General features: G+C 40.4%; 1 protein-coding gene across 16 annotated transcripts in view; it reads left to right on the top strand.

The window, feature by feature from the left end:
• Window positions 1-24,761, top strand: part of LOC141908869 (rap1 GTPase-activating protein 1-like) — a 69,322-nt gene that overhangs the window by 25,254 nt on the left and 19,307 nt on the right. For 13 of the 16 annotated variants that reach the window (XM_074799116.1, XM_074799113.1, XM_074799117.1 and 10 more), the window contains one exon: window positions 21,128-21,206. In XM_074799116.1, the coding sequence (XP_074655217.1) occupies window positions 21,128-21,206 (79 nt within the window). Of the gene's footprint in view, window positions 1-2,107; window positions 2,124-4,568; window positions 4,598-4,924; window positions 4,937-21,127; window positions 21,207-24,761 lie in introns of those variants that run through there. The other 3 variants (XM_074799126.1, XM_074799125.1, XM_074799122.1) reach the window with 3 other exon arrangements.

The raw sequence follows: 24,761 nt of genomic DNA, 5'->3' as shown, positions 1-24,761 counted from the left end.
GTAGCGTTAGTCGTCTTGTACATAATCAATGATTTATACACGGCTCGTTTCTTTTCGGCATTTTACCCGAGTTACCGATGACATCATTGATACGATCGCACACACAAGAAAAAAGACTGAAAAGATAACGTGATTTATAATTGAGATTAGCTGAAAGGAGAAGAGAGAGAGAGAGAGTTCGGTATGAAAGTTGAGCAAGGGGTAGCGGAAACGCTACAGTGGCAAGCGATTATCCGCCAGGATCGCTAGTGGTACTGGGTTACCGGGCTCCACTTTCCTTCACATTTGAAGTAAAGTCGTATCAACTTCTCTGATTAGTAAATCAATTTTTATCAGTAAAATCGTACCATAAACCGAGTGAGAAAGCGAATCTAATATCTAACCAATGACTCGTTCGATAATTCTCGGAGTTGGAAGCCAAAAAATCGAGTTCAAATTTTCATTTTAAAAAAACTGACTTTCACTACGAGTAACCAATAAGCCAAGTGTTTTATTAGGCCATTTGGTGATTGCCATTCGAACGGCCATTATTCTCTACCAATACATGTATGAAGACGTACGCAGCTTTCCCCAATGGAAAATAAGTAATTCGCTGAAGTAGATTTTTGCGATGATTTTTTGCGGGTTTTACCACGAAGACACGGTTTCTTAACGGGCATATATTATCTCGTTGCAATTTTGCGTTCTCGTCGTTTCGATCTGGAATAGGTTATTTAGCATTCTGCTTCCATGTCGACCCGTGTTGACGTTGATTCGGTTGTATCTTCCCGACTTCGCCGATATGCACCGCCGGCTGAAGTTGTTTTTTTTCTCTTATATCGAATTGTCATATTCGCGGGATTGGTCTCACGCTGTGTACACGTACCACACATAGTCCGTGCTGGAAATTGACCAATTGTCATCCGGGAAACACTTTGATCGCGTGCGCAGAATGATACACGCGTGTTTGAATTTTTGCTTATTGTTACAATTCAGCCTTCTACACTGTACCACGGGCTTCTAACACCTCACTACTAGATCGATGTTCTCTTATTCTGCATTCATTACGTCGAAGATCTTTTAATCGCTTGAACATCATAAAATCCTTTCGGGTTACTCCCTATAGCCTATGCAGGAACTATCATTCTGAACTGTTAATGACTTGTTTATTTGTTTAGATGCGCCGGTGAAATCGGGGGTTTAATTCGCTTCCTCCGACCGGATTATCAACGGATCTCGGTTCTAGTAATGAGCTCTCATCTCGCCAGATTAGAGTTTACCTAACGCGGTTGTATTTCTGCCTCTACGCCGGCATACGATCCTGTATATGTATACACGGCCACTTGTTGATGACTAAGATTCCAGTCGGTTTCTATTTGAGCCTATAGTCTGCGGGATGTGACAGGAGACTGAGTCGCTATTCGATGATCCGGTAAAGCTCAGTCGCTAATCGAAAGCGATATCTCAGGAGCACGAACGAACGGGAGAGAGAGAGAGAGTCACCACTCGGTCGGTACGAACACGTCATCAGCGACGGGAGCTGTATTATAGTTTTAATTCCACTCCACCTTGCTACATACTCTTATTCGCGTACGTTAATGTTCGCCGCGATTTTCTGTAGATCGATAGCGGCTTAAAACGTATTTCGCGATAGCTGACGTTTCTTACTATATAAACAGGTGATTAAAATCGTTATTGAGCAGACGAAATTTCGCGGCGGCATTACGCGGTTTATCTCGCGGGATACCTAGTTTTCAAAGCTGACTCGAGTGAAAGTGTCATTCAGCTGGAGGTGTGACGACGACTATTGCTCCTCAGCACTGCGGCGGACTGGCTTCAATTTCTGTGACATTAACAATCTCAAATCGGGAGAAGGCGTCGTGAAAAGCGCGAATAGAAAAGGTGTGAATGAAATGTTAAGCTTCCGATTGCGCAGTTCATTACTGAAATTGCGTCGAATAGATCGAGGATTTAACAGATGATTGTGATATAAAGCTAAAGCTATAAATGAGACGTGTCAAGACAATGAGTATAATGGATAACGGAATGTCTAAACGCGCTGCTGTGCCTAATAATTTACGAATCAACAAAAGATGGAGATCGTGTATTCCTCATGCCCGGATGATGGTTCTCGGGCGAAGCAGGTATAGAAATTTACCTTTCGCAGCAGTTTTTTTTTGCTTTTTGTTTCGTAGCGCTTTAGATTTTTCGTTTAGGTTTTTCTTGTGGAACAACAGCATCAACAAATACGGAGAAATCTTTTCTTCATTATTGGATAATGTATTGTATATATCGAAGACGATACGTGTGTTGGGAATCAGAATTCGAACTGTCTGTTCGTGTTGGTTTATGTTCATTTAGTCCTCATTTGCCATTTAGATTTATGCACTTTCTTCTAGCCGATATGGTCTTAAGTCGGGATAGCTTCATCTCGTTGAACATTATTCAGACGAACAGATATCTTCAGACAAATTAGTAGCTATATCTGAGGCGATCTGTGCCAGTGTGGAAAATACCTTCGTTTCTCATCTCTCATATCGAGTATATGTTTGTTTATTTGAATCACGTACGATGACAACACGATAACAGTCTCTCCGCCGAAAACACATATTATAATTGTCGTCTGCGTGGGGAAGGTAAACGTAAGGAACAACTTCCCGCGGCGCTGTTTAATTTGATTTGCTTTTATTGCGTCGAATTGTCACCGACGGAAACTGGTTCAGATGGCAATAGTGCAAATCATGGACTTTCATTATTTTCAGAGAGTTCTTGCGAAAATGCAACATCAAACGTTGTCGGCGTTTTGTCGCGCGCGCAAGCGACATTAGCACATTCTTCACAAGTATACTGAACGCATTTTCCCACATCCGTATCGCTATAATCGCCTCGAGGCTTCGTTTGTTCGACGATGGAATTCAAAATTCGGTTTAAACCGTCGTCGAAGTTGCATTTCGGTGCATTTTTGGAATGCTTTTAATGATCGCAAACGGCGGCGCGCGCAATCTCAACGATTTATCAAAATACCATAGCTGCAATGTATCGAATCTTCGTAAACATCTTGCGTCCATTCTTTTAAGCAACGAGTTTTGACGTCGTTCGCTTCGATTAAATTCATCGCAGATATTTTCTGCTGCTGGTGTAAGTCCAACTATTTGACAACTTAATCGAATTCTCGTCTGAAAGCCAACGCGAACGGTTTGACCCGCGGGTCGATCAGATTGCCACTTTGGAAGATTGGTTTTAGACGTTCGGCGGGTAAACTGTCATCGGAAAAAATGGTCGAAAATGAGAATTATCGGCGATACAATGTGATCTCCGATGACCCTTCATTCCGCGGTATGTCCATCAAGTATCAGTTGCAACAGAGGGACCAATCGGTAGTAAACGAGCAGGAAAATAAAGATGTAAAGCGACTTACATCTTTGCGGTGCTTGAAATTCTTGAATCTGAAAAATTATTATATTAAGATATTCAATTCAAGGGAGAAGCATTGAATTTTTATTTTGTATCTTCAAAATTATTTCGGTGGCATTTCTGGCGAACTTTGATAGATACTTTGATCAATTTCCAATGATATTTTGTCTACCGATCTTTGCCAGACGTTTTCACCGATGACATGTTTAAATTGATGACATTTTGTTGACGTTTAACAGCGATGGACGAGTTTTATTGAATTTCAACGTCGCCACTAGTCGCTGGTTCATGGTTGTCACAAGGGGTCGGCCTTGATTTTGGCAACGAGTTTTTGGATTGGTCCCGTATCTTAGTTTTGGGTGGCCTTGAATGACCTTGATTACGAAGCATCCTTGAGAAAATGAACCCTGCTTTTGGGGCAATGTATTGCAAAAATGAATATGCAGATCTAGCGGAACTTATTACGGGATCTACGGAAGTGTTTCTTAACTGCCTTAAAATTTAGATTTACATCGTGCATATTAACGTGCTCAATGACGCCCGAGTGCCTTCAAATTTTCATTATTAGAATATCGCCCGTCGAAGATTCTATTCTTGTAGCTACTAAAAACTTGCCGGTTTTACGCTTAGATCAATACGGGAAGAATTTCCACGGCTCAATAATGAAAACGATTCCACTTATCCACAAATTCGTCATCGCGGTCTCTTGCATAAGTAACTTCCATCTCTATATTTCAACCTCCTTTTCCGTGACACGATGATATCAAAAACGATTCTCGAACGAAATAACTACGTTTATGAATTGATGGATTGATAATCGTTAAGCGTTCAGCTCTTTCCGGTGGCGACTTTCGTGAAATTAGCGTTAAAGCGAGCGTTGACAGGTTGACTGACACCGAAAATAACAAGAATCTAGTCATGAATTGCTATCATTTTAGCAGAAAAGAATTCGTTGTTGACACCGTCATGAAAGTGTTATTCTATGAATTTATTTATTGCCGTCTATACTGACTGCGGATATAAAAACGGCCATAACGTCATAACCATACATATGCCCCAGACCTGTTTTTTTTGTATTTTTTTTTTGTGAGTAGAAATCATGCATTGAAATTATACATCCTGGTTTTGCAGTTATATGTTACTGTTTAGGCCACTAATCAACCTGTATACATAGGAAGGAACTATACCTATATTGCGGTAACAGGTAAAATGTCTCCCCCTGTTGTATTTATGACATAGCTTATTGTCACGATCACCTGCACGGTTCTCAGAATCTGCATCGATTGCGTTTATCTTAAAAACCAGCCGTAAACACGAATCTTATCACCGTATTATAACCGACAGGGTTCAGAAATGTACATGTGCATTAAATGATTACATTTAACGTCGTAATTTCCATAATTTACACATTTCTATTCCGATATGCTCTTGCCGTTCGGTTGACAGTTTAAAACTGGTGTAAATGGGAGGATTAAAATCGCCGCATAAAAACCCGGTACTCATTTGATCAATATTGTGACATTGAATTTTGGATTGTACTGATGTAAGTATCATAAACGTTTGATCGGTACGCTAGAGATGGCGAATCAGGGGTTCTTTTCTCTGAAAGACTCGACTTTCACCTAAAAGTTCCGTCACTAATATATGGTTAAGGCCAGGCAGGTGCACCTTCACTGTCAGGACTACACTTTAGAATGCGATTTAAAGCATTATATTGTAAAGCAGATCTCTGAACTCCAGAGTATCGGATATAGCTTTTTTGAGAGTCCAAGGTTCGCCTCAGTTCTAGCAATTTCGGAATCCGATCTGCCATCTATCCATTTTTCTACCCATCTCATTCGCCATTCTATTGGCTGTAATGATGTTAGATGGAGCAGCCAGTCAACGCACGCTTTTCTGACGCCGTTTCTATTTCCAAGACGAGCTTCTCGGTCACGCGTCGATTCTCCGTCGTTTCTAGGAATTTATCATTTCTCCCGATAACCTTATCCGACTCATCGCATCCACTCGTTCTAATTTTTCGAAAAATCTAATTACGCAAAATTCAGGTGAAAACCGCGACAGAAAACGGCCGTCTATAATCCTAAGTAGTCGAAGACAATTTCGAATTCAATTCAACAAAAAGCGTAAATTACATGTGAAGTTCTCGAGTGTTGAGAGTTGCGCTCGCGTACACAGACACGTACATGCGCCGGGATTGAATTCATATCAGCAACAGGGCGTTCTTAATTGGACGAGAAGCTTCATTTCTATTCGTAGGAGATAATGGAATAAATATTACCGTCTGCGCGCCGTGATTGTGGCTTTCCTTATTCGGCGCGAATTCCTCGCAAATTGGTGTCGTTTGGGGCCTTTGTGTTTGCTTTCGTCAACTGTCACTGCTCATAGGCGTTGAAATGGCCGCAACCGGCGCGCAATTTCCTCGCTCGTTCATTGAAACCTCTGACATTTCGCAGCCAATAACATCAAATCAAACGGCAAAATTACGCCGCATTTCCGGTGTTAAGAATTCTGATGTTCAGGAGTGTTTTTCTGCTTCGGTGGATTCGCGATAGGGATCTTTATTCGGGTTAAAGTCGCCCCGGGGCTCTGTTGGTATATTTTCAGTCACTTCCACGCTCTGCGTCGCTGAAACTCTTTGAGCGGAGTATTCCAGTCACGTGCCCTCATTCATTTCCCTTTTTGAACATCCTTAAAATAGGACTTTCATCTCGACGTTCGAAAGGTAATTTAGACAAGCTTTAAATTGACGTAAAGCAGAGATCCGAGCCGACCGTTTGCAAGTTCCGTCTATGGTGGCGAAGACGACAGAGAGAGAGAGAGAGAGAGAGAGAGAGAGAGAGAGGGACAGACATCAGGAGACTAGTTCAATGAGATAGGAAGACTTTAATGATTAATTAAATCAGAGAATCATTGAAAATGCTGATAACGAAGACGAGGTAGAGATAAAGGCAGTCGCTAATTATGCGCGAATTGACAAATAGAAGTACGTAATTAGAGCTCGGCCGTATAACCACGGTCAATTTATAGATATATGGGGGTCAGGAAAATTACTCGTATTTGCTCTAAGCTAATCACCATTCCTCATCAGTATGACTCTCCGGAGGTAAACATAAAACAACCGAGTCGTTGCCCGCTGGCATACAACAAAACACGCCATTCTTCTTGATGTCGTTTGGTGGCGAGAGCAACTGCGCGGGTATTATACATCTGTCAAATTAGTAGCCACCTATTAACAACACCGACTGGCACCTGAAGTGAATGCAAGTTTTCGTTAATCTTGCCGAATTAGAGAAGCGAAATACACGGATTATTCGGCGACGAAAGCCTGATTACATTTCTGTATAAGCCGTAATAAAATAGTTGTCGGGGCTTAAATGCTTTTGCTGTTTTGATATGATGTATATAGCTCATTACGGCGGTAACCGGGGATTTCTGATGATGTTTTATCGCCTGTTCTGACGTGTCCGTCTGGAGCCGATAAAACCCCTCAATGGCCATAACACGAGACAAAATTTCGAACTTAAGTTTGGTTTATCGTGAAGAAAGAAACTCCCAGATATTAGGAGTAATGATGAGCAATCTTCGCTAGACGTCCAAATGGGAAGACGATTGACATCCTTATTATTTCATCGCTGAAACATAACCCTGTATAGGGTTATCCGGTTAGTGTCTCATTCCTATCAGGTTGAAACGGCGTCGTTATGAAAGGTTTTCGATGGCTTTCAGACCTATATGTCGGCCAACCCGATGACCATTCTTCAGGTATACCGATCAGAAATGGATATAAATGTATATATATATATATGGACAATATCGTTGGAGATGTTTACCGATAACGAAACTGTAAGCGAAAAACTCTGCAGTCGTGCTCCCGGGAATTGGCTTTTTCCTTTTTCCATGATGCTGATATCAATAATTCATATATAGTTTTGTGCGAGTCATGTTAAGAGTCCGCCTAGTTATTTTTCGGGATATATTTCTGATAATCGAATATTCGATTAGATGAATTGCTTTTTTAGGGGTCGTCATTTACAAACTGTCGGCGGGTGTTTGGTAGAGGGATTGAGATATTGGGCTGTTTAGATTTCCGTTAACATGAACCCCCGTTTCGTTCCCGGCATGAGGAGTTGTGGGTTTGTAAGGGACATCGAATCAAAACGAATCGCACCAAATCCTCCAAACAAATAATTATCAGGGACAATTCCTATTCTAAGATAATAATTTTTTCATGATTAACCCCCAACTGCGGGCAAATTGTGTTTAGAAAAAAACCCACTAGATCAGATTTTGAAAATGAGACTTCTATCCAGAAACCAGTATCGGGTCACGCCTTGACAAATCTATTCCTGAATTTAGATCCACTATTCGCATAAGAAATTCCGCAATAACTTCAGCCAAAGATGAACAGTTCTTGTTCAGTAAATGAATATATATTCGGAACAACGTTTCGGCTATACACTGATAGCCATCATCAGGCATAAACAAGAACTTTTCGTCTTTTGCTGAAATTATTGTAAGATTCTTAAAACATCGTATTCATCTTACACGCAAATCGTGTATCTCAGCTACCGATAGATTCGCTAATTCTTCAGCGATCTGATTTCATGTCGATTCTTATTTCACTCGGGAGAACATTCAAAATTCCTCTTCAGCTATTCTCCGAGTAGCCGTGCTTGTCGATGTCTTCTTGCGCATCCATTTCCGGACCGCTTCCGATTGTTTTATTACATTGGCAAATTTGTCGGATGTATTCAACACCGGCTCATCTGATTCCGATCGCGAATATCTGATTTGTTTGCGCGATCTCGTTATACATATATAGATATGTGTATAATAGGCAATTTCACTGTAGGCGGGTAATTCGCTGTTTATATGATGGCATTGCTCTCAATAACGTCGTTGGTGAGTTTGAAGGGCAGCTAGTTTCAGCAATCTTGGGTTATGTCGTCCTCGCTTGCCAGGTTTTGATTGCCGCCTGCCGAAGCTCAAGCCATCACAAACCCTGACCGCAAACCCTTAATTGATCTACTATAGATTGCCCAAAATTTCTTGGCTAAGCGGCCACCAGTCTACATATCTAGCAGATGCGTAGCTAATGTGCCGGTGAAAAACAACGCGTCCGATTGGTTGATTTAATGCTACGACTGGTGGCCTCTTAGTACCAACCTGTCTGCCCAAGAAATCCACCCAAGAAATCTTGGGCAATGTACGTAATAGACCAATGAAGGGTGTGCGGCCGTAGGGTTTGTGTCGGCGCGAGCTTCAGCTGGAAGCAAACAAGCCCTGGCAAGCGAGGATGAGAATGTCTACAAATAATTAGACTCGATGTTTGATGTTAACATTTCTGCGATTAGCTGCGATGGTATGAAGCCGGTTTGAAAACGTATAGCCCTGCTAATTAAACATTCAAGGCGAGTGCGGTAATTTGAAACATGACTTTTCCAATGCCGATATCGACATAACCTCGGGCCTTCTCGTTGAAAGGGGAACATTTCAAAAGTCATCAAGGAAACGTGCATATATATATATATATATATATATATATATATATATATATATATATATATATATATATATATATATATATATATATATATATATATATATATATATATATATATATATATATATATATATATATATATATATATATATATATATATATATATATATATATATATATATATATATATATATATATGCACGTATGGCTCGATGTCTCAATTTCTCAATTTGTCATGATTCGTCCTGTCGCCCACATCAATCTTGTATTATGCCGATTTAATTAATGATCATCATTCGGTCCATGTGAAGACGGCAAAACTCCCACATCTCGCCGTTGGTGACACTTCATGTATTAACCTGATTAGGAGAACTAAGTTGTTCAATACTGTATTATAGTGTCATCTGTAGTCTATCTATAAAATGGTCCTTTGTCCGTGGTATGTCCGGTGCGTCGAGTATTTAAACGTGAAAAATGCCTCGATTGAAATGAAATCATTCGCGCATTAGTTTCACATCAGATTTCGTTGCCCGTGTGTCTGATGATCCATCCCGAGACACTGAAATCTATAACCATAAAAAATCCCGAGAGACGGAAATTTGTAACCATAGATAATCCATTGCGTCGTCGTTACCGTGCAGAGTTTCACCTCTTCCACTGAGGATAGCTTTTGATTTTTCTTTTTTAATCGAAAACAAAGATGATTTTTTTTTCTCGAAAGAGCTTTATTATCAGCAAATTCTGAAAGAGGAGCGAAGATGAATTGTATTTCAATTTGGATTGCAGCAACCAGAGCGCTGTTTTTCGCTTTTGAAGACGAGGAAGATATTTCAGCTGCGTCAGCGCATAACGTTGCCGGGATAAGCCGTGGAATAAGGCCTAATTAATCTGTGGATGAAACACGACTCTAGTTGCGCAGTAATTAAACTTCCAAAGGTATCAATTTTGCAACAATAACGCCGAAGCCGGAATATTATTTTTACGTGGTGACTCGAGATGGTACGAGTAATAACAGAATTATGTTTGGAAATACGCGTTTTGACATCAACATCCTCCCTCCGCAGGGATTCGAACCCGATGGTATCGCTTCACTCACTCAGCCACGGCACGAAACCCTGCCACACCAGACCGGGTGCGCAGGTACATGCACAGGTTTACCGCGCGAAAACTTGCGGCACCAATCAGATTGCTCGTTCTAAAATCGCTGAGGTAAATTTCACGGAAGAACTATTAATGGGATAATATTAAACGAAAATAAAACGGGATATCTGATTGGCTAATAATGACATCACCTAAAGCTGCGCACTCGGTCTAGTGTGGCAGGGTTTCGTACCGCGGCAATCTCGATGCCAGCAGGTTCCAATCCGTTCCGGGGGAGGATGGAAATCAAAGGTAACGACGGAATTGGAGCGGTTCAAATATTGGAAAGCAATTTTTTCAATAGATAAAAAGCGGATTTATTCGAACGGAATGAGAAGCCGTACAAAATAAGCCGTGTCTGTATGATCTAACGTAGCTAGGGATTTCCTCGCATTTTGTCTTAACAGCCCGCATAAGCTGTTACGTACGGAACTAGATTTATTGTAGGGAACACACCGGCTTAATTAATCGATGGTTGGGTCTTGGTTGAAAGCGTAACGTTCGTGTGACGTACGCGCGGGTGTTAGTATTTACGTAAATACCGCGGCTCGTCGTGATGTTTATATATAGATGAAAGACCTTAAATGTAATTAATAATCGTGTTCGCCGATCTCCCTGGCCGGCGCTGTTTTATCGGCGGCGGTTTTGCGTCATCTGTTTTTTGCGGTCGACGATATTTTATCTGCTGTTATCCGTGTATCCAATTATGTCGAATGTAATTTCCGACTTCTAGCTAGAAACCGAATATCTCACGCGTTCTATTACTAGTAAAATAATGTTATTAAGATGTCGGGTATCTGTTCACGTGTGTCAATTTATCCACGGTTTTTTTTCTATCGAAGCGGAAGACTCTACCCGTGGACTCAAGTGGAGTCTATGGGCTATCTGACAAAGTGGAAGACTTATACCTGCGGGTTTCGACGTATAGGTTAGAAACCGAGGTCAAATTTCTATACGCAAAATAGAACCGCCTACATTTTGGGAAGATTTTCCGTTCAAGAAACGTCGATTCGAGTAGATCGTGGTTTGAGATTATACCATAACCTACACCCTCGGCCCGAACGTGCGTTTACCGGTTTGATATTCGAAATGAAGTCGAATTGATCCGCCGATGTTTCCCGAGGAAGACTTGTTGCGTTGCTCAGTCTGGTCTGTCACTAACTGTGATTGGTATCGCCATTCACCATCGTTCCATCCGTCGTTGTTCACATGCAACTGTTCACGTCGCGTGTGTCTTTCAATCTAGCAGCGAAGGCGGCGTCGTCTGCCAAGCTCCGAGTACCTGTCTCATCAACCGAACATCAACGCTCTCCGAGTTATCTGTCAACATCTCAATCGCTATTTCATATTCTTCGTACAGCTAAATACCTATCGAATTGATGATGTATATACATTCAGACGAATTCGGTCGGCGTGGCGACTGCGGACAGTAGCGTCCTGGCTATACGTCGTGATATTTATTATGCGGCAGTTCAAATGCGACACTGTTAAATCTACCCTCGGATGACAAGAGCGCTTCGTTTCTCTTAGTCGCGTGATATGCATTTCTGAAGAAGAAAAAAATACAAGCACTCTTATTTCGATGGTATATCAAATATATATATTCTTCGTGAATGGATATACGTTCTGTGAATAAAGACTGGGCTGATGAATATGCCTAGGATGTAACGATTTCGGAGTAGGCCGAAACGAAGGTATACACGTTCGCGCTGACTATCCGCGTATCGAAAAACTGTTGTTTCGTGACGTGATAAGTTATTTTCATTTTCGTTTTCGATCATTAGGGAGACTCACACACATCGCCTGCGATCATTCGAATAATAAATACATCCATCTGCGTTATTTATCATGGAAAACGACGAGTCGCATAGACAAACAAATAGGAATCGTGATTAGCAAAGTGAATTTTGGATTTTGTGACGGGGCGTGATTTTCTATCGATTCGTTCAGCGGTATATAGTTTTGTCTAGAATGCCCGTCGCACTTAATAGCTCCAATACATTAGCCGAGGATGGCTAATAGAACCGACGATATTTCTCCGTATAGGATGTAATTTAAAAACCAGCTCGGTAAGTCATCTAATACACGTTGTAAATTGATATTGATGAACTCTCTAAGGACGGCGTGAAAATCCGGTGGTGGTGGTGGTGGTGGTGGTGGTGTATTCTCCGCGCGCCTACGATCGGAATCAATCCGTCAAAACTGATAGCGTTATTTTTGAAACTATTTTCTTCGCTACTAACGACTGAGAGAAGGAACGATGAGAAAATCCCCGTTTTTAATGTTTTACTTTTTCAATTACAACACCGACTGAACTATAACTGCGTTAGATTCATCAATATGTTCCGGTTTGGTTTATACGCAAGCCGCGCGATATTTCACGAAATGCCAATTGCAGCTGCATTTGATATACAACTCTGTTAATGAAAGTAGTATGATTGATTTCAATAGTTAGATCGCCCATAGCTGGTTATATATATACATATATACTGAACTTGAATCTTATCTCAAATCCTTTCAATCTCGATTGCGAAGCGGGAACGGAAAATAAGTATCAGTTGGTTGATGTTTAGGCGAGGAACCCGAATAAAATCGTGCCAATTTTGATAAATTTTGTTCTTTTGATGAAATCATTATTCATCATGTACATGTATATATTCTTCATGTACAAATCACTTGATTTGTACATTTTTGGAAAGGATTTTTGAAAACTGTCGGTTGGGTCAAGTAGGACTTTCACGAAGGCCAGTGGAATCATAATCTACTGGTTGCATGGTATGATTTGAGAGACTGTCGACTGTTTGTAGACAATAGTCTCTCAGCCCTTACCTCAGTAGTATGTTTACACAATATATTTGCGAGCAGAGAGTAAATAAGGTACGTTGTAGGTGGGTCGGTAAATATCAGAACCAGAACTGGACCTGCGGATACCTGCGGATCGCGGCAAAGATTGGCTGACAAAAAATCTGTCTCAGTCAATATATGTATTCCTCTCTCCTCTCTCTCTCTCTCGGCCTCCCTTCAATCAAACACTCTGGAATTCAGTTTCTATTCTGTGCGTCTACGAAATGAAAAGAAACGCTGGAATGGATATCGAAGAATTGCTCTGAATATTGCAGTTTAACGAGCACGTAATCTTTTGTTTTTGCCGGCGCGTATAAAGCGTTTCCTGGGGCACTTTCGCGCCGGAGAGTTTCTCATGTGCGTTCAACCTGTTCTACGATTCTGATGAATCGTTTATTGTTTGCTGTTTCACCTGCGATTTCAGTACAGCTCTGTGTAAGCCCGCGTATAGGATATAGACGTAAAGTGTTCGATGCATTATATATCAGAAACTCGGCATTTAAAGCTCAGTCGCGCCTTACTGAAAATCCGTGTGTTCTGGATAGAGAGATCCCGACGAAACATGTGAGTCAGTTTGATTAGTTGGGTGGTGTTTGATGCTGGGTGGGTTCTACCGTGAAAATGTTGGATATTCGGAGTGAAAATCGGTTTTCGTCATGGCGAGGAGGGCCACATTTTCTATTATTATCATTATTATTATCATTATTAGACAACTTAATTTAACTGCAATTATTTTCAAATCATATATTCATACAATAGGATATATATGTACTTGTAAATGTATGCTGTTACAATAATGCAGGTATGAAATGTAAGAACAAGCCAGCGAGGGCGGTACTAAGAAAGCTGGTGCTTGTGTTACCACCCTCAAGAATATACCTATAGCTCGTCGTGAAAGTAAAACGAATGACAACAATTCCAAATTTGCTCGTTTGCAACGCGTGGCTCTAAATTGGCGGATGAATATCAAATGGCTTTTTTCACTTCGTAGTCTGCGCAACGGGCTTTCATTTACGCCTCGGCTTGTCGGCAGTAAGTGTAGTAAATTAAAAACAAAATTGCGCTCATGGCTAAATCAATTTCAGCATCTCGTCGAATTGCGGATATTGCGCGGATACGAATTCCAGCCTAATTATCTGTCGCGAAATGAAAATAGCCGATACACACCGCCGTAATTCAAAATACGAAAATAATTACCGCCGTTTCATGATAATTTGACGACGATTCGGGCGCGTCTGTTATGAGTTCGACGTCGGCGAGGACGATCTGAAATCATGCGAATTAATTTCGCGTTGTATGTGGTTGGTGCGCGCGAATCGAGCCCGCTAGCTGTTCTCTGACCTTTTCGAAAGTTTTTCTTCGTTATCATCGATGACAGTTCGTATAAGGACGCGTGGTTGCGGGCGCAATTCTTAATTTAGTAAACGTGCGACGGAGCTTTCGCTGTCGGAGAAGTTTCTCAAAGGTACTTGAATATAGGTCCAGTTGCTTATCCGCGACTTACGTATCGAGCACCGTTGATAAAACACCGTGTTGTGACGATGATGTAATGAGAATCCCATAATCATGACGAAAAAAAATCAAGTCCGAAAATGCTTCTTTGAGCTGGTAGTGTATTCACCGTTTCGACTTGTACAGTATTCCTGAAGATGACTATTAATTAGCATATAGTCGAAACGTTGAATAAACTACCAGCTCAAAGAAGCATTTTCGGACTTGATTATTTTGTCGTCTTTATTGTGGGATTCTCTTTATATTACGTACCGAAACTAGTGTCGTCATCTTCGAGTGGTGCATGGGCTAGTCTTAGATATATAGACCTTTCTTCGGTGTATAAAAGTCTTGAAAATAATAATTAGGTTTGAACTGTTAAATATGGTTTTATTCTATCAAGATAACCTAAACGTACTAAGGCATTATGTAAATACAACCTATTCTCATTATTTTGTAAATGCTAATACGGTTGAATTACAAGTAGGACGTGTGACGCGAATTTTGAACATGCATTGATTCATTAGAGCCCGGCGTTACTTCAAATCTAATAATTATTGAATTCTGCAAACGACAACGACGCACGCGATCGTCGCATTTGTAAAGAACGATGGAAATTTCATTAGATATGGTAAATTCTGTCTGTCAGGAGACGGTTCTCTTTCGGCGGCGTAATTAACAAATCTAGCGGTTTGTGATTTGGGCCCGTAGCGCGAAGCGGGCGGGTCTCTTTTTTCAATTTGGTTGGAACCGAACGGGGGTCCGGGTCAAACTTTGACGCTCGGATAATAGTGGCCTCTATTTGATTCCCTTTTTGAATCAAAACAAGCGGAACTCATTGTTTTTGCGGAAACCCCTAACATCCCCCTGCACCGCCCCGTGCATCAAATCTATGGATCTAGGTGCACAGCCGAGACCTATTCCAAAACGAGACTCTTAAAGCCGGTCCCAAAATAAGCATATTCGGTTCGTTTTAACTTAAGTCTTATCAATTGACTTCGGACATCAAACCGCTCATTGTACGTGACCTACCAGCGCGTCCAAATCCCATTGATTCCTTTGAGTCTGAAATTGTTTGACAGAATAATCCACTTCGATACGCGGCATTGAAAGCTTATTTATCATTATTCCGATCACTTTTTCCCGCATCTCGGTCCGTTTGGCGGCGACAAAAAAACCAGCCGGATAGAGAAAAACCGGCATTGATTACATTCGACAGCGCTTTGACGGTCACCAAATGCCGCAAGACGGTTTGACTGTAATCTGCTTTGATATTAGAGTTGGTTCTCGCAGCGGTTCAAAGCTCGACTAATAATAAAGAATGAATTCGTCTCTTTATGATGTCCGCGACTTTTTATGTATACAGGAAACTCGAGAACGCAAATATACAGTTTTCTCGACTGTTATTCGCCGCAAATTGATCCTCGGGATATCAGAGTGAATGTTTCTCTCTCTCGTGATCTGCGCGGAATTGCGATATCAAAAGACCGTAGATAAGTGTTTCGCCGTGAGGAAGTCTCGGGGTCATTTAGGGTGCTAGAGGAATCCGTGGAGATATACTCGCGATTGCGCATACAACGTTCAGTTCGAGGCGTCGGTCGCGGTGATTCTTTTTTCTAAATAAGAAATATATTTGAATTTGGAAACCTTTGGTTCACTTTCCACGCGAAGCACTGAAAGGTCTTGGAGTCATTTTGGAGCCAGAGGAAGATATTTATGAGAGCACATCCAACGTACAGTTGAAAGTGTTGGTCGCGGTGATTTACTTTTAGAAATGAAGACATTCTATTTTTTGAGGCCGAGGTTATAGTGGCTGATAAGAAAACGAAAATTCGAATTTTTTTTTCGTTTTGGCGTTCTGGCATTCTGATGCCCGCCAAAACGAAAGTCTATTTTGGCGGGGGGGGGGGGCACAAAGAAAATTCGACGTTCTGGTGCCCTCATTTCCATACCAGAAATTCTACGTTATACCCTCATCAGCCCCTACACCTAGGACAGTTGGGCACCGTTTTCTAAACTAACGTATTTGTGCATATAGATCAAAAGCATTCTTCACGCCATGTCTGCGCTCATTTCTCTATACCCTCCCGCTGCGGCGGCGGTGCTGTCATGGTCGTTATCTTGTCAACGCAATTGGTTCCGATAGCCAATAATAGTATTTCATTAGATTCGGTCTGGTGTAGGTTATGCTATAACTTCCATCACGCGATTATTATGGGCGCTCAGTGCCATTAGATTAGAGCTCGTATAGCACCTGTTGATTGCACTATTCGGGTATAACCGCTAATCCAATCATTCATGGAAACCTAACGATTTATAGTTAACATGAATATCTATAGCAATTTTGATGATGTGTTATATGTATACCCGATGACGAATTGTTGTCTTCAGTAAAGTTTTCGTGACATTGAAGAAAACAGCTGATTATTTGCTTTCGCAACTTTATTCGTTCGTAATCAATACTGCATCCTCGCTAGGGGTAGGTATTACTCCCGAAGTCGCTTCCACCATCGGGAACAGCTTTAGCTTAGTGGGTTCGAATCCCTTGACGTGTGAAGATGACAATATTGGCGTTTTGAAAATAACAATCATAATTGCGAAAATTGTCGTTTAATTTGTAATCGATTAGATTCCTTGACTCTTATCTTCTATTTGAAATGAATATTCATGCTTTTTTCATAACGAATTAGAATATCGTGTGAGTGGATGTGCAAAACGTCATCAATATTGGGGATAGATTGGTTACCGGTCAATTCAAATCAATTCAACAATCGATATATTCAAATTCAAATCAACTTTATCGATCCTTCATATTTTTTTAATGTTATGTTATTCATCGTCGACAACATACAGCATTAGATAAACATGATTTTTTTCAAGGCGACGATAACGATGAAGTTGGTTTTCGTATTACATTTTGCGCGAGGTTTTCCGCGTTGAGTCGCAGCGTCCGAGCGACGATGACGTTGTTTTCAAACACGGACGCCACACGTATCGGTCAACAAACAGTCAACACTGTGTCGCGCGTGACGAACAGCATGACGTGCGGTGACGTCACGAAAATCGACGTTGAGCATCACAGTTATGTACAAAACACAAACTATATTATCGATATCTCCATGAAACCTAATGTGTATCAACTAATTTTTTCAATAAGCCAATAGCAGTCACGATGATAGCGCTTTTGACATTCATCATTTAATCAGCACATTACGAAATACGTTCAAGTTCTTTGGCGGTGTCAACGTCGAATTTCGGCATATCTTCTCAGGACTTCTGAGCTTAAGTCATCACGCTTGGCATTTCGGTTGTCATAGAAACGGATTTGTAATCGACGCCGGACTCCCAAATGGCTATGTGTCATGGTCTTGTCGTTATTGACCGTACCACGTACTGACCAACTGACCACATGTCCAGCGAAAAAAGGTGCGGAAACCTGCATATAGTCGATGATGGCTGCCCAAATGTCGGTAGCAAAGCTGCATTACCTTTCTTTCCCAGCTTAATAGGAAAAAATTCAATCATTCTTATTTTGAAAAAAAAGTGTTGAATATCCACAAACGAATGACTTATTTCTTTGAAGCGCTTCGGCAGATGATGAAATATCCGCGTACTGTTGATAGTCTTTAATTATGATTTGACGTCACGACGGTGAAATTTAGTTTGTTTTTTTTTCTGTGTTGCGGATGGCGCCGAGTTGTGGTCGCGTGACCGCGCGGGAAGCAGTTCGTTACGCGGTCGGTGATCGATGCTCGTCGGTTCTCCGCCACATCTGAATTTACGCGCGTATATCCGACGTTAATGACTATTCTAATGAGTTGCAGCCAGACATGAGCTGCATTATACCCACTCTCCCCGCGCACAAGAGTCTCGCAAATCCAAAGATTAAGCCGCAATTCTTACCGGGCGTTATTATCGGCGACGGTGGATAGGGAATTAAAAACTGATGTATACCTTGTCAACTGTTGTCATTTCACGAAGTCTTTTTAAATCATTTTTTCATTTTTTCCTGTTTATCTATGATCTATGTTAACGATGTCCTGTAGATATGTATATTCTTCCCTTCGCCCCGAGAGCTCCGGTTGTGTTTTGGTCTTTGCACCTCGATGTTGTTTTTTTAATTCTTAGAATAGGTATTTTCCCTGTTGTCTATTTGATTGATGCATTTGGTTTGATTTGTTTCGACTTGGTGTCCCTTTACAAACCCATCACACCTGCCGAGGGGGAAACAGGGGGTTCAATTTTCAAATCAGAAAGTACAGATACGGCTGTGTGGTGATCGGCGGTCGAATTTACAGAATTTTTCTTTTGAATCGAAGTACATTTTGGAAATTTCGGTTGCGGTTCATTCAAACAATCGTCCAACCAGCCTGAACCGGCAAGCGACTACACTCCAATGTTCGTGGAGGGGTGCACGACTTGAATGCTCCAGACATTCTCAGATCAGATGGTCGCGCTAAGCGCAAGTCTTGTATAATCGCGATCCTCGCCCGGCTGATAGGGTTCCTGGGGAAGGAAATTGCAGACGTGTCGCCGAGGTTAATGTCGTGTTTACATCCAGCGGAGTTATCGCGGCAGGAATAAGCTAGTCTCGCTAGTTCTGGCGATGTATTGTTTTTGATCACTGCTATTACATGCATATTATCGTCTCGCTGAGAAAATCTGTCATCATTTTCTCGTTGTAGCTATTTATACGTATAGATATCCTGCGTTTAGATAATAAAGGCTGATTGCTATAATACGGTTCACCACCAACGCCATCACCTTTACGCCTTTGCGCTTTTATGGTGTGTTACTGCAAAATTACAATTTATTTTGTAATCAATTTTTTTTCGTAACACTTATTTTATTTTTCGTTAAATTTTGATAATTATTTTTTTCGAGGACGTGCACTACGTCATCATTGCCGGTCGATACAATTCGCTATTCAAATCAAAATGACTTTATTGTATCAAAATGACATATCATTTTTTATCAAGGTATCAATAAACGTTCAAGTTAGTTTTCTTGTTTAATGCACCACAGAACGTTAGTATATATTCAACAGTTTTACGGTAAAGAGCGCGTCAAATTGGAGGCTTTTGTTCGGAAGCTGGTCCGAGCCTCATAACATTCAACAAGTGCAAGAGGAAAGAATTATACACGCAACGTCAGTTCAGCACGAGATGACTGATGTAATTGAGTTGTTCACGACCAACAACCAGAAGCGTGTAGTGCGCGTCGATTCAGCTGTTTCAACATATGCAATCCAGTTACCGTGTATTTTACAAATCAGGCGGAAGAAACCCGTCCACCGAGATCGCTAGCGTAAACCTATCCGCTTACCTAATCGTATTCACAGGTGATAAGCTGACAAAACTCGGGTTTTAGATTTAATGAATGTCATCGCTACCGATGCGGTAAAATCATCGCGATTCTGGAATCGTCCGCACGCCGTTGACTCGGTGAGGAAATCTGAATATCCTAACCGGGGAATATTTGATGATTAGAATTTTTCGATGAACGCCAAATCTTTTCACACGCGGAACTCGAGAGAAGAACCAACGTTCGAGGTACACTCGGGAAGAGAGGCCCAAAACGAGCCAAAGTCGCGCCCATGGGCCACTGAGACTTAGAATTTGATAAGGTAAATGGGACGATAGCGTTTGTATGGATAGTTGTGATATTACAAGTTAGGAATATCTATCCGCTGCCGAAATGTCTCGGTCTATTACTTTATATCTTGAATGGTAGGTTAAATCATTTCTTTATTTGATTGAAAATGTAATAGCATTTATTATATATTCATTAATAGGAGATCTGGTAATAGATTGGCATTTATGATATTCATCTATACATACACTAGTAGTACACGAGTAGTTAGGATATTGGAATTTTTCTCAGCCAAAAAGTGTCGTTGAACGTTTCTTTCGAGTCGTTATTTTGAAATCGAATCGTTTTTCAGTTAGACTACGTGATCTGCGCGGATTAGAATTAGTTGTACGCGTGTCGAACCAGGCGGATCAGCGGGATCCGTGTCTGAAATCCTACTGGCAGTGATAGAGTATAAGACCGACGACTGTCTTCTCTCGGTCTCCTCTTTCACTATCTCATACATTTTTATATGTCAAAAACTCGCCTATGTCACGCGCTACACGCAGAGCAGAATGTTCTCCCTAGTGGTTGATCGTGTTTATGATTCGCTTTCTGTGGCGCGTTTCGGCTTTCTCTCAAAGAATCACTCACTTCTGAGAGATTGTTCAACCAGAATTTACTTCGAGTTACTTCTTTCTATATCTTTTTCCGTTCTCTGTCGCTTCCACGGGTTTCTATCTCGTCTAAGCGCCTCGGAAAATTGAATGGTTGCTTGGTTTGTGTTGTAATTCGCCGATGCAATCTTTGCCGAGTTATTTGTAAGTGTCCCCGCGGAATATTGAAATTGGTTTGAATAATTAAGATACCAACACTTTGTATCTGCACTCAGGTCACGTGTGGTTTGAGACGTTCGGTCGTCTGTTCTGAGCCTGAAATTCAAAACCGGTTTGACATTTAAGCGAGCGTCGGAGCCTCGGGCAAAACACCTGATGATTAGAGTGGCTTATTTTTCAGATGGAGGAACGATATTCGAATCGAAAACTGAACCAAAACCCACCTGCCGTATTTCGTCGGAAGAATATCATTTCGACGGAAACCTAATTTCCCGCCTGCGCAATCGTCGTTTTCTATTCGGAAGAATTTCTAATGGAGACTATTTTTTCGATTTTATTTTTTCAGGAAACACACGATGGACAACCATCTCTATTGCGAGGAGCACCTTCCCCTCACACCAGAGGCGGAAAAACCAGAGAAAAAGGTAGGTAAAATACGAGATGAATTCAAGGGAAAATATCAAAGAATATCTTAAACTTCATGAAACCAAAATTGCGTAAAGATACAAATACAACTTTATGTATCGATCTTTCATGGGTGAAGTATATAGAACACTAGAATATCTGGTGAACGTTAGTTGAATGCATATTTGAAAACTCTAAAATCATCGCCAGAATAGAAATTGGGTTTTTCGACGCCGTAAAATCCGTTACAATAACGTTTATATACATTGATACCTTGTAGTATGCGTTATTTAAGGGGTTCTGTCAGTGAGTCGATGTGCACTACGTCGTCAATATTGGCGTTTCAAACATACAATTACAATTGCGAATATTGCCTTTATTTTTTAATCGAATGTATATTTCACAACTCTTATTCTATTTTTTTCATAAATTTTAATAATCATTTTTGAGTATATCGGGGCTAGACTGGTATATATATATATAATATATATATATATATATATATATATATATATATATATATATATATATATATATATATATATATATATATATATATATATATATATATATATATATATATATATATATATGTCAACAAATTATATAAATGTCAACAAACTTTCAAGTTAGTTTTTCGTATTCTATCATTTGGTCTATAAGAGCTCTTACATCCGTTTTTACCAATTCGTGTCAGGTATTGCCTGTGATCTGTTCCTCAGTAACGATGATTCCGTTGTCGCCTTTTTTTCCCATCGGGTTTTCAGTCTTTATAACCTCCGTGTAAATATGACGTCATGATTAGCGGTCTACGCGGTGCGCCGTTTCGCCTTCGATTCGAGCAGCTCGCGTACCGTACAGTAAACTCCGAAACCCTACCACCGCGGTGTAGATAATCATTCGTTATTAACCGATGATATTCGGATCATTTTCTCCCGAATGAAGCTGCGGAATTAAATTCGATTTAAATTCTACCCATTCAGTAAATCAGATTTATTCAGCTCGTCAATTTGACACAATCGTTCTCTTCTCTCTCTCTCTCTTGCGAATTGCGTTGTTATGTATTCGAGAATCTTCGCGATCAAAATGGTGCGTTTTTAAGCGGATTTACGTTCGCTAAACCCGGGTATAATCCTATCCGAGTTGATGAATGTGCTAGGTTGCAGATTAGCCTAACAGCTGTTGATATATTGCTGTCGTTTGCTGCGATCTATCGGTTCGGTCCGATGTGTGGGGGATAGCTGCCAGAATTCGTCGTCGTCGCCGCCGTGGATTAATCAGTCTTTGCCGAGGGCGTCTGTCTCCTTTGCATCGTCTCATTAATATTACGTGATTATTTAAGCTATGATACCCATTCATTTAACCTAGAAATGATTAACGACGAAAGATTCACGGCTTAATTTTGTCGCTTCGTTGAAGAGTCGCACAGTCGGCGCGGTTCCCGGGAGATCCTGTTCTCCTCGTACCGCAGACGATGGCCATTTCAGAACGGTTATCGTTCGACGCCAGTGCGCGTCTTACGGGCGAATCGGATTCTTTCCCTCGCCGAAATAATGATAAAGTTCATCGTCATATCTCTCTTTCTCTTTCTCTCTCTCGACTCGTTGGGATTTGATTTGTAGAAATTTCATAGATCTTCTTCATGCGCATCGATAAATGTCTAGTAGATTTCTAGTAAATGCCCATTCGTCGACGGTTATAGCTGCTCCTATCTTCCGTCTGACATCAGTAAGCCATTAAAAGATGAGCGAACTCTCGGAGATATTGCTCGCCGAGTCCGTGTCGTATATTATAGCGACGTGTATCGATGTCGCTAAATAGTTTATCGTTTATGAAACTTCGATTCAAATATCGCCGATACGATCTCCGAGAGAGCGAATTTCGGCGAACTTTCTATCGCAAGACAATGTGACTGATTCGATAAACCCTCGTATAACAAATGGTACTTGATCTAATCTTTAGATGAACCGAGGTCCCTGTAGAGTCAATAAGATTGAAATAAAACTGGTTCAATCTTAGGCCTTTTTAATAACTTAGAGTATGGATTTTTTCACGAAGAAGACAAGAGGGGAAGGGCAAATGAAATTTGAAGAAAAAAATGCATTTATAATAGGCGTTTCAAAATGGAATGGAACTGGAAAAAATGATTTAATAATTTCATTTCCACAATAAATTACAACATGTCAGAGAGAGATATGAAAATATAAAAATTATTTTATTGTTTGAGTATATTCCATATAAAACCTTGAAAAAAATGAAAAAAAATATGTGAAGAATTTGATTCAAATGATGGGATTTATGAAGAACTTTTTGCAAATTACGAGATTGAAAATAAGATGAACATAACTTTTACAAGTTACTAGATGGAAAATAAAGACGGACATAACAAAAAAGAAATATTTTTCATTTGATGATTTTTGCAGAATTCTCGGAGCCTGATCAGTACTAATAGTAATTTTGAAAAGGTCTAACTGGGTCAGACAGATATAGCAATCTAACAAATTAAAATACGAATCAGGGATTGGACCAATTTCTGGACTGACGTATGATTATTAGTAACCGAATCTTGGTGTAGTGGATACCACGAAAGGTCTTTGCTTCGAATAATTTCCTATGCTGACAAGTTAATCAATCTGAGTTTGACCTTGTCTATTCAACCGACTAATATAAAGTATATATATATATATATATATATCTATATATATATATATATATATATATATATATATATATATATATATCTATATATATATATATATATATATATATATATATATATATATATATATATATAGATATATATATATAAATGGGAATGGATGAAAATGTCGACTCTATCTCAGGCACATCACTGTCATTTTTCCACACTACACGGGGTACTAGTACACCGATGATATGAATAGCATTATACGTGGGATTGGGATATATTGTATCGCCACTGTGAGTCGACTGATATATCTTAGAAGACAGTTCTAATTTCCGTTGTATCGTGGTATTTTCATATCACGGGCATTAGGTGGCAATTCGTCTTCGGCGAAACTTCCTGGATTCGCGCTATAAAAAGGCGCGTGGTGGTGGGCGTACGAAAATACCGGTGCCAAAAACAGAAATGATAACAGTCATCGCCTTGATCGGTATAGACGAAATGGAATGATCTTCTTTTTGTTTCATTTTTACGATAATTGAAGACGTGGTTAGTTAACGATATTGAAATGAGCGTTAATCTCCGGAGTAGACCTTCGTCAAACGACTCGCCGCCGAGTCATTAACGGTAATGGTAATTTCTCGAACTGTGGCGAACAAAGTAAGACGGAAAAAAAACATGAAACAACTCGAGATTTTAAGGCGCTGATAAAATTTGCTGCGACGATCGCGCGGATTAATGAAACGCTGTGTAAAAAGCGGGTGATATTTCAACACACCGCTGCTACGGCGGATAATGAGGCAAATTACGAGCAATCAATAAGCGATGTTGACATTCAATTTTCTATCATATTGCCACTGACAATCTTCTTTATATTCACGCAACCGACACGTCAATATATCTCATAGAAGCCTGTACGCTTGTATATGCG

This window comes from Tubulanus polymorphus, chromosome 7 (genome assembly GCF_964204645.1).
Source record: "Tubulanus polymorphus chromosome 7, tnTubPoly1.2, whole genome shotgun sequence".
In the NCBI taxonomy this organism is placed as follows: Eukaryota; Metazoa; Nemertea; class Palaeonemertea; order Tubulaniformes; family Tubulanidae; genus Tubulanus; species Tubulanus polymorphus.
Note: the sequence above shows the minus strand (reverse complement) of the source record. Positions and strands in the feature narration are given on the sequence as shown.